This window comes from Terrapene carolina, unplaced genomic scaffold (genome assembly GCF_002925995.2).
Source record: "Terrapene carolina triunguis isolate 2854851 unplaced genomic scaffold, T_m_triunguis-2.0 Scaffold605, whole genome shotgun sequence".
NCBI lineage: Eukaryota > Metazoa > Chordata > Testudines > Emydidae > Terrapene > Terrapene triunguis.
This window is the reverse complement of record NW_020664956.1, coordinates 194,515-209,364: the sequence shown is the minus strand read 5'-3', so window position 1 is coordinate 209,364 and position 14,850 is coordinate 194,515. Positions and strand designations below refer to the sequence as shown.

The window sequence follows — 14,850 nt, the reverse complement described above, 5'->3', positions numbered from 1 at the left end:
AACCCAATTAGTCTAGAGCAGCGGTTCTCAAACTATGAGGCAGGCCTCCCAAGGGAGGCGTGAGCTGTGTGCTTTTTTATTTCTTTTGTGAAGAGCGGTGGCTGTCAGCCCCAGGTGGCTGGGGCTCATGCATAAGGGCGGTGCACATCCAGGAAGTGGGGATAATGCCTGAACTCAGGCACTCCTCCCACCCCAGCCCCCAAATCCCTCAGCTGGAGGTGACAGGACTCTGGCTGTCAGCCCTGCCGCAGCAGCAGCAGCGCAGAAGTAAGGGTAGCAATGGGGTGCTAAGTATCCTGTTGACTCCCTGACACTGCTATGCTGCTGCTGGCGCAGTGCTGCCTTCAGAGCAGGGCGCTCAGCCAGCAGCCAATGCTCTGCCTTCAGAGCTGAGTGGCGGTATATGTACTTGGGGGTGGGAAGCCATAAGCGACTACAGACACAAAGAAGCGGGGCTCAAATAAGTTTGAGAACCACTGGTTTAGAGGGCAAGATGCTGACTTCAGCATGAAATAGTGGATTCAAGTTCTGTTCGGGGTTTATCTTTTCATTGGTATACAGTGAAACAACATCCTCACTCCAGAACAAGTTAAGATGTTTCACTGCCACACTCTGCTTAGAAGCCAACATAGGTATTTACTGAGAGTCCTGTGGCACCTTTAAGACTAACAGATGTATTGGAGCATAAGCTTTCGTGGGTGAATACCCACTTCGTCAGACACATGTACATTCGTGGGTATTCACCCACGAAAGCTTATGCTCCAATACATCTGTTAGTCTTAAAGGTGCCGCCACAGGAGACTCTGTTGCTTTTTACAGATCCAGACTAACACGGCTACCCCTCTGATACTAGGTATTTACTGACTTCCTGCCACCATTAATGTTTGTACCAGAGATTTAAAAAAAAAAAAAAAAAAAAAAAAAAAAATTTTTTTTCTTGTTAAAATTTCCAAATGTAGCTAAAGCAGCTCTTTCATGAAGATGACAGGGTATCAGTCTGATATAAATTTGCTATTTTTATATCTCTCGGCTAATCTGAAAGTAGCAGTACTTTTTGTGTTTCTTTATCAGGAAGATAATGTATCTGAACATCACAAGCGTCACCATAAGAGAGGCAAAGAGAAAGGGAGTCGGGGAACAAGTTTCCAAAGTATATATGAAAGTTTAGGTTGATTAAGTCAGCGGTCAGTGTTTTGAACGCAAAGGGATGTTGTGACCTGGGGAAGTTTCAGTCAGTTCTGACTATCCAATAAATAAAGCGTCTTTGCAAATAAAACCAAAACACTTTGGTTTAAGTATTTTGGCTTTAAGTAAAGATCTCACAATACTTTACAAAGGTAGGCAGTATCCTTATTTTGCTCAGGAGATTAAGATATGTGCTCAGCCACACATTGAACTTGTGACATAGTTGGGAACGGACCCCAGATTTGAGCTCCAGTCCACTTTCCCCACTAAGTGGTACTGCTTCCTTCATACTAGTCTGGTTTACGCTTAGTATTAATGTAGGAAATGGAGGTTCCTGTTCCAGGTAGAAGGATTGCTAGGAAGAGATAGGATCCACCTAACGAAGAGAGGGAAGAGCATCTTCGCAGGCAGGCTGGCTAACCTAGTGAGGAGGGCTTTAAACTAGGTTTGCCAGGGGATGGAGACCTAACCCCTGAGCGAGTAGGGCAATCGGCTAGTTATCTCAGGGCCCTATGGATGACCTTGTTTACGAGAGCACCCATGACATGGAATCTCTCAATCGGTAGAGGAATCAACCACAGAAAGCGCCTAAGTCATTCCTATGAAGTTTATGAACCTTATGGGGGATGACCAACATGGACTTCTCATTGATGATGCAAACTTCTAGAGAAGGAAGTAGGTAAAACAGGAAATGGGTTGCCAACTGGACTTCTTCACATGATGTACCAATTAGGAGCCAGTAGTCAAGTTATAGGAAGAAGGTGAACCCAACCCATTTCTTCTCATCCAAGCTGCCACCTCTGAAAAAACTTTTGTAAAGACCCTGGTGCTGTGGCTAGCCCAAATGAAAGGACCCTGAATAGGTATCGGTCTTGACTGAAGAGGAACCTGAGGAGCCTTCTGTGGGATGGGTAAATGCCTTTGTGGAAGTATGAGCCTTTCGGTTCGAGAGCTGAGAACTGTGTGCCCTCTTCCAGAGAAGGAATTCTGATACCAATGTAACCATGCAGAATTATAGTTTTTGGATGAATATACTTAGTGTAGTCAATGATGGGCCTGCCTCTGTCCTTTTGGGTAGCTAAGTATGGGGAGCAGAATCCTTTCCCCTGATGTTGAGGTGGAACCTTTTTTATGGCTACATGATGGAGAAAGGAGTTCACTTCTTGACTGAGAATTTCCTCATGAGATTGGTCCATGAAAAAGGAACCGGAAAGGGGATTTGTGTGTAAGAGTTGATTAAAACTTGATCAGATAGCTGCAATTAGTAGTTTCCAGTGCTCATCTGTTAGTTGGTAGGGCCCTCCAGTTGTAGGCACACTGGATAAGGTGGCCTACAAAAAAAATGAGGGGGGAGGGGAAGAGATAATGTGGCATCAAAGGAATGTGGTCTCAACAATCCCAGCAAAAGAAGTTTTCTGATTGAGGGTTATAGTGAGGTGTGGCAGGGGATGTCACAAGAGCTGCATGTCTGGGCCTGTGCACTCAAGTTCTGTTGTGATGAATTTTCTGTAGGACCTGTGGTATTAATGGGATTGGAGTGAAGGCATACCTGAGGTGATCCCGCCACGGTAGCAGAAGGGCATCTTCCCTTTTGAATCTGTCATTTACTTGGTGGAAAGAGACCCATGAGCCTTGACCGTACAAGATTCAGGTCCCAATGGGGTCCCGGACATGCAGGTAAAGGCGCTCCGGACCTTTCAGAATCCGCACCATCATAGGGTGGGCAAAGATCGACCTGCCTTGAAACAGAGGATGGAACGCCAAAATGGCCACCAGGTGCACCGTGATTGAAGACAGCAATAGGCCCTGGAGCTTAAGGTGCAGCAAATAGTCCAAGACGTCCTGCAGCGGGGGTCTCTTCCGCACGGATGTGACAATCCGAGGCCCAACACGTAAATCGCTTCCACTTTGCCACATAGGTGGCTTGGGTAGAAGGCTTCCTGCTGTCCAGCAGGACTTTCTGGACACCAGCAGAACATTGTTGCTCCTCTCCACTCAGCCACGCACAGCCAGGCTGTCAAGTGCAGCACCATCAGGTTCAGGTGCAGCAAATTGACATCGTTCTGGAACAGCAGATCCGGTCTAAGAGGCAGCTGCAGGGGGGGTGGCTACCGACTGGTTCGGCATGCTGCTGAACCTGAGTTGATGGGGCCACAAGGATGACAATGGCTTTGCCTTGCTTCACCTTTACCAGGGCCCTGTGGATCAAGGGCACCGGTGGGCAGGCATACATCACCGCTCCTGACCACGAAATCAGGAATCATACAACAGGGAGCACTTGTCCCTGCCCTGAAGACAGCAGAACACATGGCACTTCCTGTTCTGCCGGGATGTGAACAAGTCCACCTGGGGTATCCCCCACTTGCGGAAGATTAGGCTGACCACCTCCGGATGGAGCCACCATTCGTGTTGAGACGAGAAGGTCCTGCTGAGGCAATCTGCTAGAACGTTCTTGGCTCCCGGCAGGTGGGCAACCACCAGGTGAATGTTGTGCCACACACAAAAGTCCCAGAGGCTGGGCGCTTCCCAAAGGGTCAGAGACCTGGCACCACCCTGCCTGTTGATGTAATAGCAGGTTATAGCCCTGAGCGACTATGTTCAGGACCCAACAATCCAATGTAACACTGGACCAGGCCAAACAGTAAGGGAAAAGGCGGCTGAGGAAAGCTGCGGGAAGGATCCGGGCCGATGGCTGGTGTGTCGCTCCCGGGCGCACCCTCAAAATGAGTGTTTCTGGCCCCCTTAGTGCTTCGCTGGGCCAGGCTGTGCAGGAGAGCAGGACGATGCCCATGGGCGGCGGCGGCAGCAGCTAAACCCAGTGTCCTGTTTCTTTTCAGGCCCTTGACGAGGCTACTACTGTTGAGGTGGCGAAGGACGCTGGAACGGCTGCCTCGACGCCTGAGGAGTGTGTATCCTCAGAGAGCGGAGTCTCACCAGTGTGTCCTTAAGGCCGTGCAGCCGCATATCCATCTGGTCGGAGAAAAGGCCAATACCATCAAATGTGAGGTCCTGAATAGAGGCCTGCACCTCCCGGGACAGGCCTGCGATCTGGAGCCAGGAACTGTGCCTCAATCACCACGGAGACGACCACCGAGGCAGTTGAATCAGCCATATCCCAGGCCATTTGGAGGGAGCACCGAGCCACCATGTACCCTCCTCCACCAGGGTTGCAAACTCCTGGACCGCTTCCTGGGACATGGAGTCTTTGAACTTGAGGAGAGAGTCCCACAAGTTAAAATTATAGCAACCCAAGAGGGCCTGATGGTTAGCCTCCTGAAACTGGAGGCTGGCCATAGAATAAATCTTGCAGCCAAACAAGTCCAGTCCCTTGGCCTCTATTTTTAGGGGTGGAACTGGTGGGGCCCTGCTTATCCCTCTCATTGACTGCAGACACGACCAACAATCCCAGTGGCGGGTGGGTGTATAAGTACTCTAACTCTTTCACAGGGACCAAGTATTTTTTTCTCCGCTCTCTTGGACATGGGTGGAATAGAGGACGGGGTTTGCCAGATGGACTTGGCAATGTTCAGGACCCCCTCATGCACCATGAGTGCGAGGGCTGGGGTGGCTGCAGAGAGCACATTAAACAATGTCCCCGTCTGCTCCTTCATTTCCTCTGCCTTGAGGCCCAAGTTCAAAGCCACCCTACGGAGCACCGCCTGATGCTCCTTGAAATCGTCCGGTGGGCTAGCTCTGGAGGGGCCCGCCACTGCCTCATCTGGAGAGGAGGAGAATGACTGGACCACCGGGGGAGGTCCTCACCCGCCAGGGAGAATGGCCTTGGGGTAGGTACTGGCTCCTCAACCGTGAGGGCCACCAGAGCGTCCTGCACCGAACCCGGTGCTGATGGTGCTGCGGGTGCCGACTTCTGCCTGTCTGATGTGGCGACAGAGGGCTGATGGGAGTGGGGCAACGGCATGATAGGAACCTCCGAGGCGTTCCAATAAGGCCACTGGGTTGGCCACTGGCCCTGCTGCCAGGCCGGCACCGATGCTGCAGACACACCCTCCAGAGCCCAGTCCCATTGCTGCCTGGGTGAAGGGCTGAACTGTGCCTCCAATTCGGAGAAGTCGTCACCCACCAGTGATGGGAGTATTCCGACCAGTGTCGGGAGTAGGGAGAGCAGCCTCGAGGTCTCGGTGACCAATGTGACGAGGACCAGTGCCAGGGAGATCGTCTATACCTGGGAGAGCTTCGGTGCGAAGGGACCGGGAGCGCCGTACCGATGATGGTAACAACGGGCCAGAGACCTGGGAAAACACGGAGCCCAAGAACATGGTGACCTAGAGCTCTGCCTTGGCTCTAGAGACCTGTGGTGCTCGCTCGTCTTGTGCGAGGCCTTACCGGTGGGCTTGCCCTCGCGGGGAGCCTTAACCAGTTCCATTGCCAAACGCGGTGCCAACTGCAGTGGGAACTCTCTTGGCTCTGCACCGAAAGCTGAGGGTGTCGACTGCACGGTCAGCTTGGACCCTGTACCTCTCCCCAAAGTTGGTGGCAGGTCTTTTCAGGGAGAGGAACTCCCCAAAGCAGAGCACTTGTGCGGGTCCAGAGTGGGCATAAGGCCTGAACAGGGACCTTTGCCCAGAACGCCTTTATCAGGCTTGCTCGGTGCAGTCTTCTTTGGCTGCTTCTTCGGCATCAGCGATGGAGATCAGTGCCGGGAAGAGCCCGGTGCCGGGGGTGCGCTACGCACCGAAACCAAAGCACTGGTTGCCATTTCGGGCCAAGCTGGCTCTGAAGCTGGGCACAGGGCAGCCTATATCAGGAGGGCCTTCAGTCGTATATCACGGTCCCTCTGTGTCAGAGGACAAAAGTTCTTACAGATGCGACAATGCTCCTTCATGTGGGATTCCCCGAGGCACTGCAGACAACTATCGAGTGGGTCACTAACAGGCATAGGCCTATTACATGTGGAGCAGGGCTTAAAACCCGGAGACTGGGGCATGCCCCACCTGGGGCAAAGTCCCCGCTGGGACCCCTAACTAACTGAACACTTAACGGCTACTGAACTACTAACTAACAAACAATAAAGCTATTTACAACTAGAAGCACAAGGCTAAGAAAAGGAACCACCGGCCGCCTGCAGAGCAAGGGACAGAGGCGTTCTGACTGACCACCATAGGCAATAAGAAGGAACTGTGAGGGCATAGGGCCGGCAGTGCCTGATATACCACGGCATGCGCACAGCACTCTAGGGGGCACCACAGCCGGCCTTACAGATACTGCTAAGGCAAATATCTCTGACAATTGCGCACACCTACAATGGAATCAAAATGAGCAAGCACTCGAAGAAGAACCTTAATTTACTATAAGAGTGGCTATAAGTGTAGCCTTTGGTGTGAGATCTAAGGTACAAATTGATCTGGAGTAAGCGACTGCTCTCTTGGGATATTGTATTTTTGATATTGAATATTATGGACTTTAGTGTAAGTGACCATTTATCACTAAATCCAGTTTGCCTAGGTGGCAAGATAGACTGGAGTGCTCAAAGGGACTGTCCATGACTCCATGGCAAGACTGTTTTAGTGCTTCAGTTCACATTTGTTACTGAGTTAGTGAAATCTTATTATAGAACATACCACCCATTTGGGGTGTCTGTGCTGCTTTTTGACAGTCTGCCCTGAGGCTGGCACTCTCAGTCATGAACCACTCCAGACAGCGTGACATGAGCCATTTAGCACCTTTGACTGATGAAGCAGTTCTTTGGTTTTGCAGCCTGGATCCCTCACTGGCCACTTCTACCACTAAAAAAGGTAGGTGGTAGGTGCTAGAATAGACCTCTCTCTCCCCCTTGGTGGAGCAAAACAGCACTGCTTGGTCCTCTTGGGGGTGGGAGTGTTCCACACTGTTTTTGCTGGATCCATGTTTGCTTTGTTGATCAGGAGGGGCTGCTCGACTGGGCCCAGAGAGCTGCAAGATGTCCAGCAATCTATTTTAGGATCCTGAACTACTTCAAGTTGTATTTGCAGCTCGGGTACCACCCCGTGCAGGAGGTCCTGTAACTGCCTGAAATTGTCAAGCGGAGAATGTGAAGATGGGGTAACTGCCTTATCTGGGAATGATGATGAAATTGCTGTAGAGGCAGCACTGATGTTCTACAGAAAACGAGAAGGGGCAAAAACAATTCTTGAACCCTGTGCATAATCCCAGCTTCCTGGGGGGGAATTTCCTTAGTGTGTGTGTGGGGGGGGAACCCAAACCAACCACACTCTACTATAATAGCTTAAAATACTAAAAGCTATTTATGCTATATTTACAGAATGCCAGTTGAGGAAAGAGCTGTGGACACAGAAGATTCTGACTCAGGCCATGCAGTGGTAAGAAGGAACTAGAGAGATATCGGTCCCAAACATCCTTTATACTCTTGGTTTAGAGCACAAAGAACAAATGTGCATGTGCGGACCAATGGATGCTGCTTACTAAATATGTCTGGGCTCAGGGGTATGATGCACATGCGTACTGGTGTGGAATATACATAGGGACTATCACTTGAAGAAGCCATTTATACCAAAAGTAATTCAGAAAACTGGCAATTTTTAGGGGTATAGTTATACTTACTCCATTGGGAGTGACTGAATATGTGCAACTGTACATCTGTTTTCCAGTTTCAATTACAAATGAGTAGCCAGGACACCTGAAGCTAGTGAGGATCCCTTGATAGAAATAACCCAGTAGGGAGAGAGTAGTGGTCATGTCTTCTTGAAAATGGTTCATAAGAATGTGCAATAAATATTAAGAAGTGTGACTGGGGCAGGCAGAGATTTAGACAAACAGATATGCAGCTACTGTTCGTTAGCATTACTGGGTATCCTGATCTTGTTGTAAGACAGGTCGTGCAGACAAATGAGAAATGATGAAGAAATTTAAAAGATTAAATGGGGAAGACCCTACTAGAAGATATCTTGGGACATACAACACGTCAGCCACTTCCTTTTCCGTGCCTTGGGTACTCCCAATGATTAACAGCTCCTCCCTTATGTGTCTCTAGTTGAGGATGGGATGAATCTCCAGGTGGTCTTTCACTGCCACTTCATAAATGGCAAGATGAACTGCTATTGGGGTATAAGAGACACCTCCTCCTCCAAAAGGTGATACACCAAGAACTGCCAGGAAAGAGGACATGACCTCAAACCTTCTGCACAACCATGCACTTTACCTTCACTAGGTTACAGCTAATAGAGGCTCCCTGGGTATTTAAAACTTTCAGCATGCTATTTATGTTCTCTTACCTCAAATTTGTCAGGGTTATGCATTCCTGGGATTGACTGCATTAGGTGGGAGGTTGGATGATTTCCAAAATCAGAGCTCACATAGCCAACACGAAGCCGGCCTTCACTAGCCTTCAAGTCCTTTGGATGCTCATATGGTGGCTTGTGAAGGACGTTGATCTGGCAATCAAATTCACAAGATTTTTTTGAGACATAATAAACTTTAAATAAAATCGGAAGCACCAAGAGCAGAGATAGTAAATAGGATAGACTTTCAGAATTACACGGCGTTATTAATTTTCCCCATATTTAAGTTTCTATGCTACTGCATTGATGACGTTTCTGCTATCACCCAATAATATTTGAAAACCACATCTGACCAATTCCCAAATTTCAGGCAGAGGGTTGCACATTTGTTGCTCACACAGGCCGAGCTGTGTGTTACCCAAATCTGAGTTCAAATGGAGGCTTGACTGAGTGTACAGCTTAGTCTACACATCCTCTAGTTAAAGAAAAAAGCCATGTATCAAAATTTGATCAAAAGATTAGTGTACTAAGGGAGCAATAGGGCCAGTCACTAAAGTGCTGCATACAGGCTGATAAATGTTAAGTGCACTGAACTGGCAACACAACTAGGCAATGTAGGAGAAAGCAGATCATGTCAGTCTAAGCAAAAAGCTGAGTTAATCGGTTCTAAAAAAGAGTTCCACCCTATGGGTCCACGGTCAGGATAGGTCAGTGTGGAGATGAGGCAGGATCAGATATTGAGGGAACAACATAGGATTCTAGAGAGACAAGGCGGGTGGGGCAATATCTTTTATTGGACCAACTTATGTTGGAGAGAGAGAAAAGCTCTCCTGGGACTGACGCACTACACCACTACGGCACACACAGAAGAACTCTGTCAGATTGGGGGCAGGAGGGAGGAATTGCCAGAGTAAGAGGTTTTGGCAGTCGTAACTGATGGTTGTTAAATCTGACTGACCTCTTCCCAATACCAGAGAATACCAAGCTGTACAAAACCAGGAAGCAAAGAGACCTATCAATCTCAACAAGGTGGTAAATCTGAAGCTTGAGAACCACTATTTTAAAATTGGAATTACATACCAGAATATAATTGACCAATGCACAATCTGTTTTTCCTCAGGTATAACCAAGTATATGGAAAAGTCTTCAAAGTTCCTACCTTATCCAAACAGAGATTTCCATGTCTCTCAGCAATAGCCTTCCTAAAGCTGTGAGAAAGGGGGTACAGCATGCTGTGATGAGGGTGGACAGAAGGCAGTCTATTCTTCTCCAGTTGATCAGCTACAATGCTGACCAGCTTTTTCATTCTTTCATCATAATCTGTCCAGTCACAGACAATCTAAAAGAAGAAACAAAAGAACCAGGGGTCACCCAATGAATTTAATAGGCAGCAGGTTTAAAACAAAACAAAAGGAAGTACTTCACACAATGCAGTCAACTTGTGGAACTTGTTGCCAGGGGATGTTGTAAAGGCCAAAGCTACAATGGGTTCAAAAAAGAATTAGATAAATTCATGGAGGACAGGTCCATCAATGGCTATTAGCCAAGATGGTCAGCGATGCAATCCCATGGCTCTGGATGTCCCTAGCCTCTGACTGCCAGATGCTGGGACGGGATGACAGGGGATGGATCACATGAGGATTGCCCTGTACTGTTCATTCCTTCTGAAGCATCTGGCACTGGCCACTGTCAGAAGCCAGGATACTGGGCTAGATGGACTACTGGTCTGACCCAGCCTGGACATTCTTATGAAAAATTAAATGGCTGGTTAGAATACTTTAAACAACTTTAAAGCCCGGTCAGAGCTTTGAGAAGTTCTGTTTACATGGGACTGTGATTAACATTTCTTCCATTCCAAGAGATAAAGACACACTTGAAAAGTATTTTAATAACCATTACAGCTCACTTGTATTTCAAATCACCTATGACCCAAGCACTGTTCTGTAAGAGAAAATGGCTCCATAGTCTTATTTTCTAATTTGACTAAGACTTATTTCTGCTCCTTTTAAAATATATACACTGGATCCTTAATATGTGGTTAGTCCTAGATATTTACATTAGAGTAATCTCCAATAGAATTACAGTCACAGCCCTCTCTCCTCACCTGCAAGCAGTGGGCTAAGTTGCAATAAGCATCTGGGAAATCAGGTTTCAGTTTCAGAGCAGTGCGATAAGAAGCAATGGCTTCTGGTATGTTCCCTGAATCCTGCAAAAGCAGAGACTAAATCAGCAAGCACAAGCAGATTCAGGAATGAGTTTGCCAAATGCATCACCGTGTTATAAAATAAAAAAAGTTATGAACATGGCTGTACCTTGTGAATAGAGGCCAAGTTACTGTGGGCATCAGCAAAAGCAGGATTTATCTGGATGGCACGGGTGTAACATTGTAAAGCTCCCTGAACATCCTGCATCTCCTTTAAAGTATTCCCCATATTTGAATAAGCATCTGCAAACGTGGGGCTGATTCTAAAATTAAAAAACACACCATACATTATCCACAGTACAAGTTGTCTGTCCTCTAAGAATGCCCATCCAGACTGCTATTCGATTATTGGTTTGCATAACAGTTGTAAGCCATTTTCTAGACGACTGTGGAATTCCTGTCGCCAGTCTTTGAGAATTTTAAAAAGCAAAATTCTTACCTAATAGCCTCTTTGTAATGCATCAGAGCTTCCTGCAGCTTTCCTTGCTGCTGCAGAACACTTGCTAAATTTGAATGGGCAGCAGCAAACTCTGGGAACACCTACAGGAAACAAAGGAGAGAGTTAGTTTGCCCCTCAGATCTTCCAAGGGCATCACATTGCAGAAGAGTTAGAAGTGGGTTAACCCACGAAAGTTTATGCCCAAATAAATCTGTTAGTCTTTAAGGTGCCACAGGACTCCTCGTTGTTTTTGTGGATACAGACTAACACGGCTATCCCTCTGATAGTTGTCCATTGTTAGTCTCCTTGGCAAATTAATCAAATCTTAAACAGAAGTACCACTGCCTCTATCTACTTCTTTATCAAGTACCATCGACCCCTCATATGTTCCCAGCTTTTTTGTCCACATCCTACCCTCTTCCTTATATCCAAATGTACCTCAAGAGCTTTCCTGTATAGGCGAACAGCCTCCTCAATGTTTCCCTGTTCTCGCTTGATGTTTGCCAGGTTATTAAGTGAGTCTGCATGTGTGGGACACAGACGAAGAGCTGTATTGTAACATTCTTCTGCTTCAGCAACCTTAGAAACAAAAAGAATTGTGTTTAAGCAGTACTTAAAATAAACAAGCAAGGGAATTGCTGTTTAAGCAATGTTGCCACAGAAATATATCAATGAGGTGGTCACCACTACAATACGTTACTCCTGGGGGGATTCTTCGGGACTGCATGCCCACAGAACTCCCCCACCCCAGCAGAATTACTGTGCTTCCCTGCAGAAAACGACCATGGGTGCAATTTTTTTTTTTTGGGGGGGGAATGCCCCCACAAACAGAGGTTAGGTATGGGGGCACACAGGGTTACGTGCCACTGCCACCCACCTCCCATTTCTGCAACTGCAGAGCTGCCCAGCTGAAGGCGGCTGCATCTTGGCTCCAGTGACTGCAGCTGAACGCCGCCTCTTGGGCCCCAATGCCAGTTGTGCTCCCCTTCTGTGTGCTGGGGAACCTTCCTGTTTTCAGTGCAACCATGAGTGCCAGTGGTAGGGCGGGGGAGAGAGAGAGGCAGTGGGGAAGGAATGGGGGGGGGTGGAATAGGGTGGGGGGAAAGAGAAGAAAAGGGGATAGGATTCTGGGGGGAAGCGGGAGCCCAGCATCCAGCATCCCCTCAACAGCAGCTGGGGCTCCCCCGTTAAGCAGGCCCATCGAACCCTCACCCTGACAAGCCCTACCCCTCTATACCTGGATCCCTCAGACGAGTCCCACACACAGACCCCTACTCCACTGAACCCCAACCAGCTGCACCTGGACCTCCCTAAACGACCCAGACCCCCCCCCCCGCTCCTGAGCCCCAACCACCTTCACCTGGATCCCCTGCAGTCCCATTGCCCCTGCACCCAGAACTCCCTAATGAACCTCCGTGCATCCAGATCTCCCACTGAGCCACCCACACCCAGATTGCCCCATACAGGAACCTCTCACCCCATACCTGGATCCCCCCAAAATAAGCCCCGACACACTTAGATTCTGCTGGGCTGAGCCTGCCCACCCACACCAAGTGCACCTGGCACAGATGGGTAGGACTCCCATGGTGTTTCTTGGGCAGGCCCAGCTCTTGCACTGTGTCAGGGTTGGGTACAGCCTCACTGCTGAGTCCCTGTACCAGATCTCCCACCTCAAAGCAGCCAGTGACCGGTGCTCCCAACTACCATGCTGGAGCCACATTTATTTATTGACAAAAAAATTTGCAGAATTTTAAAATGTGTGCATAATTTTTAATTTTTTGGTGCATAATTCCTTCAGGAGTAAATATGTCTACCTTTAAAAGCTTTGAGATGGAGCATTTTTTGCTCCTATTATTTCTCCTACAAGCTGACAAGCAAATCAATCAAATACTAAAGGCAACATCCCACCTTAAAGTTCATTATCATTCAAGGCACTGAAATAAGTACACCTCTACCTCGATATAACGCTGTCCTCGGGAGCTAAAAAAATCTTACCGCGTTATAGGTGAAACCGCGTTATATTGAACTTGCTTTGATCCATCAGAGTGTACAGCCCCGCCCCCCCAGAGCACTGCTTTACCGTGTTATATCCGAATTCGTGTTATATCGAGGTAGCAGTGTATCAGCTGAACCTCTCAAATATAGCAGACTGCAAGAAAACAGAAATGCTCCTTACACTGCCTTTCTCCTTTAGAGCATTGGCCAGATTACAATAGGCATCAGGGAAGTGTGGCTGTAGCTCAATAGCACGTCTGTAGGTGTCTATTGCCAGATCTATCAGTCCTTGCTCATAATACACACAGGCCAGGTTGCCATGCACAACTGCATGATTAGGACTCAGACTCAAGGCTCGTAAGTAGGCTGCTACAGCTCTGTAACGAGAGATGTGTGGTTAGTGTTCATATGGCCTATGTAAGATGACAGCAGAAAGTTATTTTTACATTTAACTTGGTCATAAAGGTAACCTACATTGAAGAGAAAATAGGGTTTGTGCCTTTTGCTGCTTTGAGATCAAGGCATGAAATGTCTTGTCTACCCTGTAAGAGTAAGGGCAACTGGAGAAAAAGGATTATGACATTACAGAAATTAAAAGTGAAACCCATCTGAGGAGACAAGTGATTTATTCAGACTGTTTAAAAAGCTTTTCTTGCTTTTTTGTGACATCTATTTAATTGTCAGACTTGGGAGAATAACACACTCTGCTCCCATCAGTTAAGAGCCAAGAGAGCTTCTAATCCACATTGCAGTCACCAACAAATTCACACACATCTCCAGTCGCCAACAAAAAGGACTTGAAATCCCTAATATTTCTGAGGTGGACACACAAAAAACAAACTCCCCTCACAGGTCTCCTTTGTGTATCAAACTAAAAAAGGATTAATTCCCCCTTCCCAACCATCGCAAGTCACTTTTAAAGACAAAAATAACTTTAAATATATTTCTACTATATTAAGAAAAATCAGCTGTGAATGTAATATCTAAAAGAAAGTAATACATACAGAGACGTTTAATTCCTGAAAACAAGATTTCTGTGGCCAATTAAATATCATCTCTACAGAGCTAGTGTGAAAAGAAAGGAACAAGGTGTTTAGAGGACAAACTAAGTAGCTTCTAGAAGTGGTCTAGGATGCTGCCCTTCTACACATGGAATGCCTTCCCATCCAAATCCCTCCTCAAGCCCCCTTTTTCATACAACCAAGGAGAGTCATTTATATTGAAGATCCACACATTATTTTTCCATAATGCTCTTGCCGTAAATAACCTTGTATTCTTTTGGTTCTCATCCCTGTTCCTTCTCATATACCCAGTCCCTACTATTTTATTACCTTCCCCTTTGTTAAACAGGTCAAGTTAAAATTAGACTATGCTTTTCAGGACAGAGACCTTGTGATTAGTCTACAGCATGCAGCTTTTACCACATTTAGCATAATACATTTCTTGCCTTAACAGGTACCCTGATCCAAGAGTGTCTTCTCTTTTGCACACCAGTCCTACTAAGGGGTATGTTTTACTTTTGCAACAATGCTACCTCAGCAGGTTTCTGAGATAATGTAGCCAAGGTCAGGCCATCTCATCAGCCAACTTTACAGTCTGTTTCCAATAGTACCCCTTTGCATTATTTGCTTTATCTTACATTTATCTACATTGTACGTGAATAATCCCCATGTGGGATGAAATAAAGTGTTCTTTTTGCTTGTGATTACTCTTACTTTAGAAGCTATGAGGAACAGGAGATCTTGCTTTAAAAATGCTTCTCTGACTTTTACACCAAATTTATTTTGTCAAAA

General features: G+C 47.1%; 1 protein-coding gene across 2 annotated transcripts in view; it reads right to left on the bottom strand.

Annotated features, from left to right (window-relative positions):
* OGT (O-linked N-acetylglucosamine (GlcNAc) transferase) overlaps positions 1–14,850 on the bottom strand; it is a 60,154-nt gene that overhangs the window by 24,322 nt on the left and 20,982 nt on the right. For both annotated transcript variants that reach the window (XM_024199232.2, XM_024199233.2), the window contains exons 7-13: positions 13,239–13,434; positions 11,501–11,641; positions 11,063–11,163; positions 10,733–10,886; positions 10,525–10,626; positions 9,580–9,759; positions 8,415–8,573 (exon numbers count right to left, since the gene is read on the bottom strand). In XM_024199232.2, the coding sequence (XP_024055000.1) occupies positions 8,415–8,573; positions 9,580–9,759; positions 10,525–10,626; positions 10,733–10,886; positions 11,063–11,163; positions 11,501–11,641; positions 13,239–13,434 (1,033 nt within the window). The remainder of the gene's footprint in view (positions 1–8,414; positions 8,574–9,579; positions 9,760–10,524; positions 10,627–10,732; positions 10,887–11,062; positions 11,164–11,500; positions 11,642–13,238; positions 13,435–14,850) is intronic.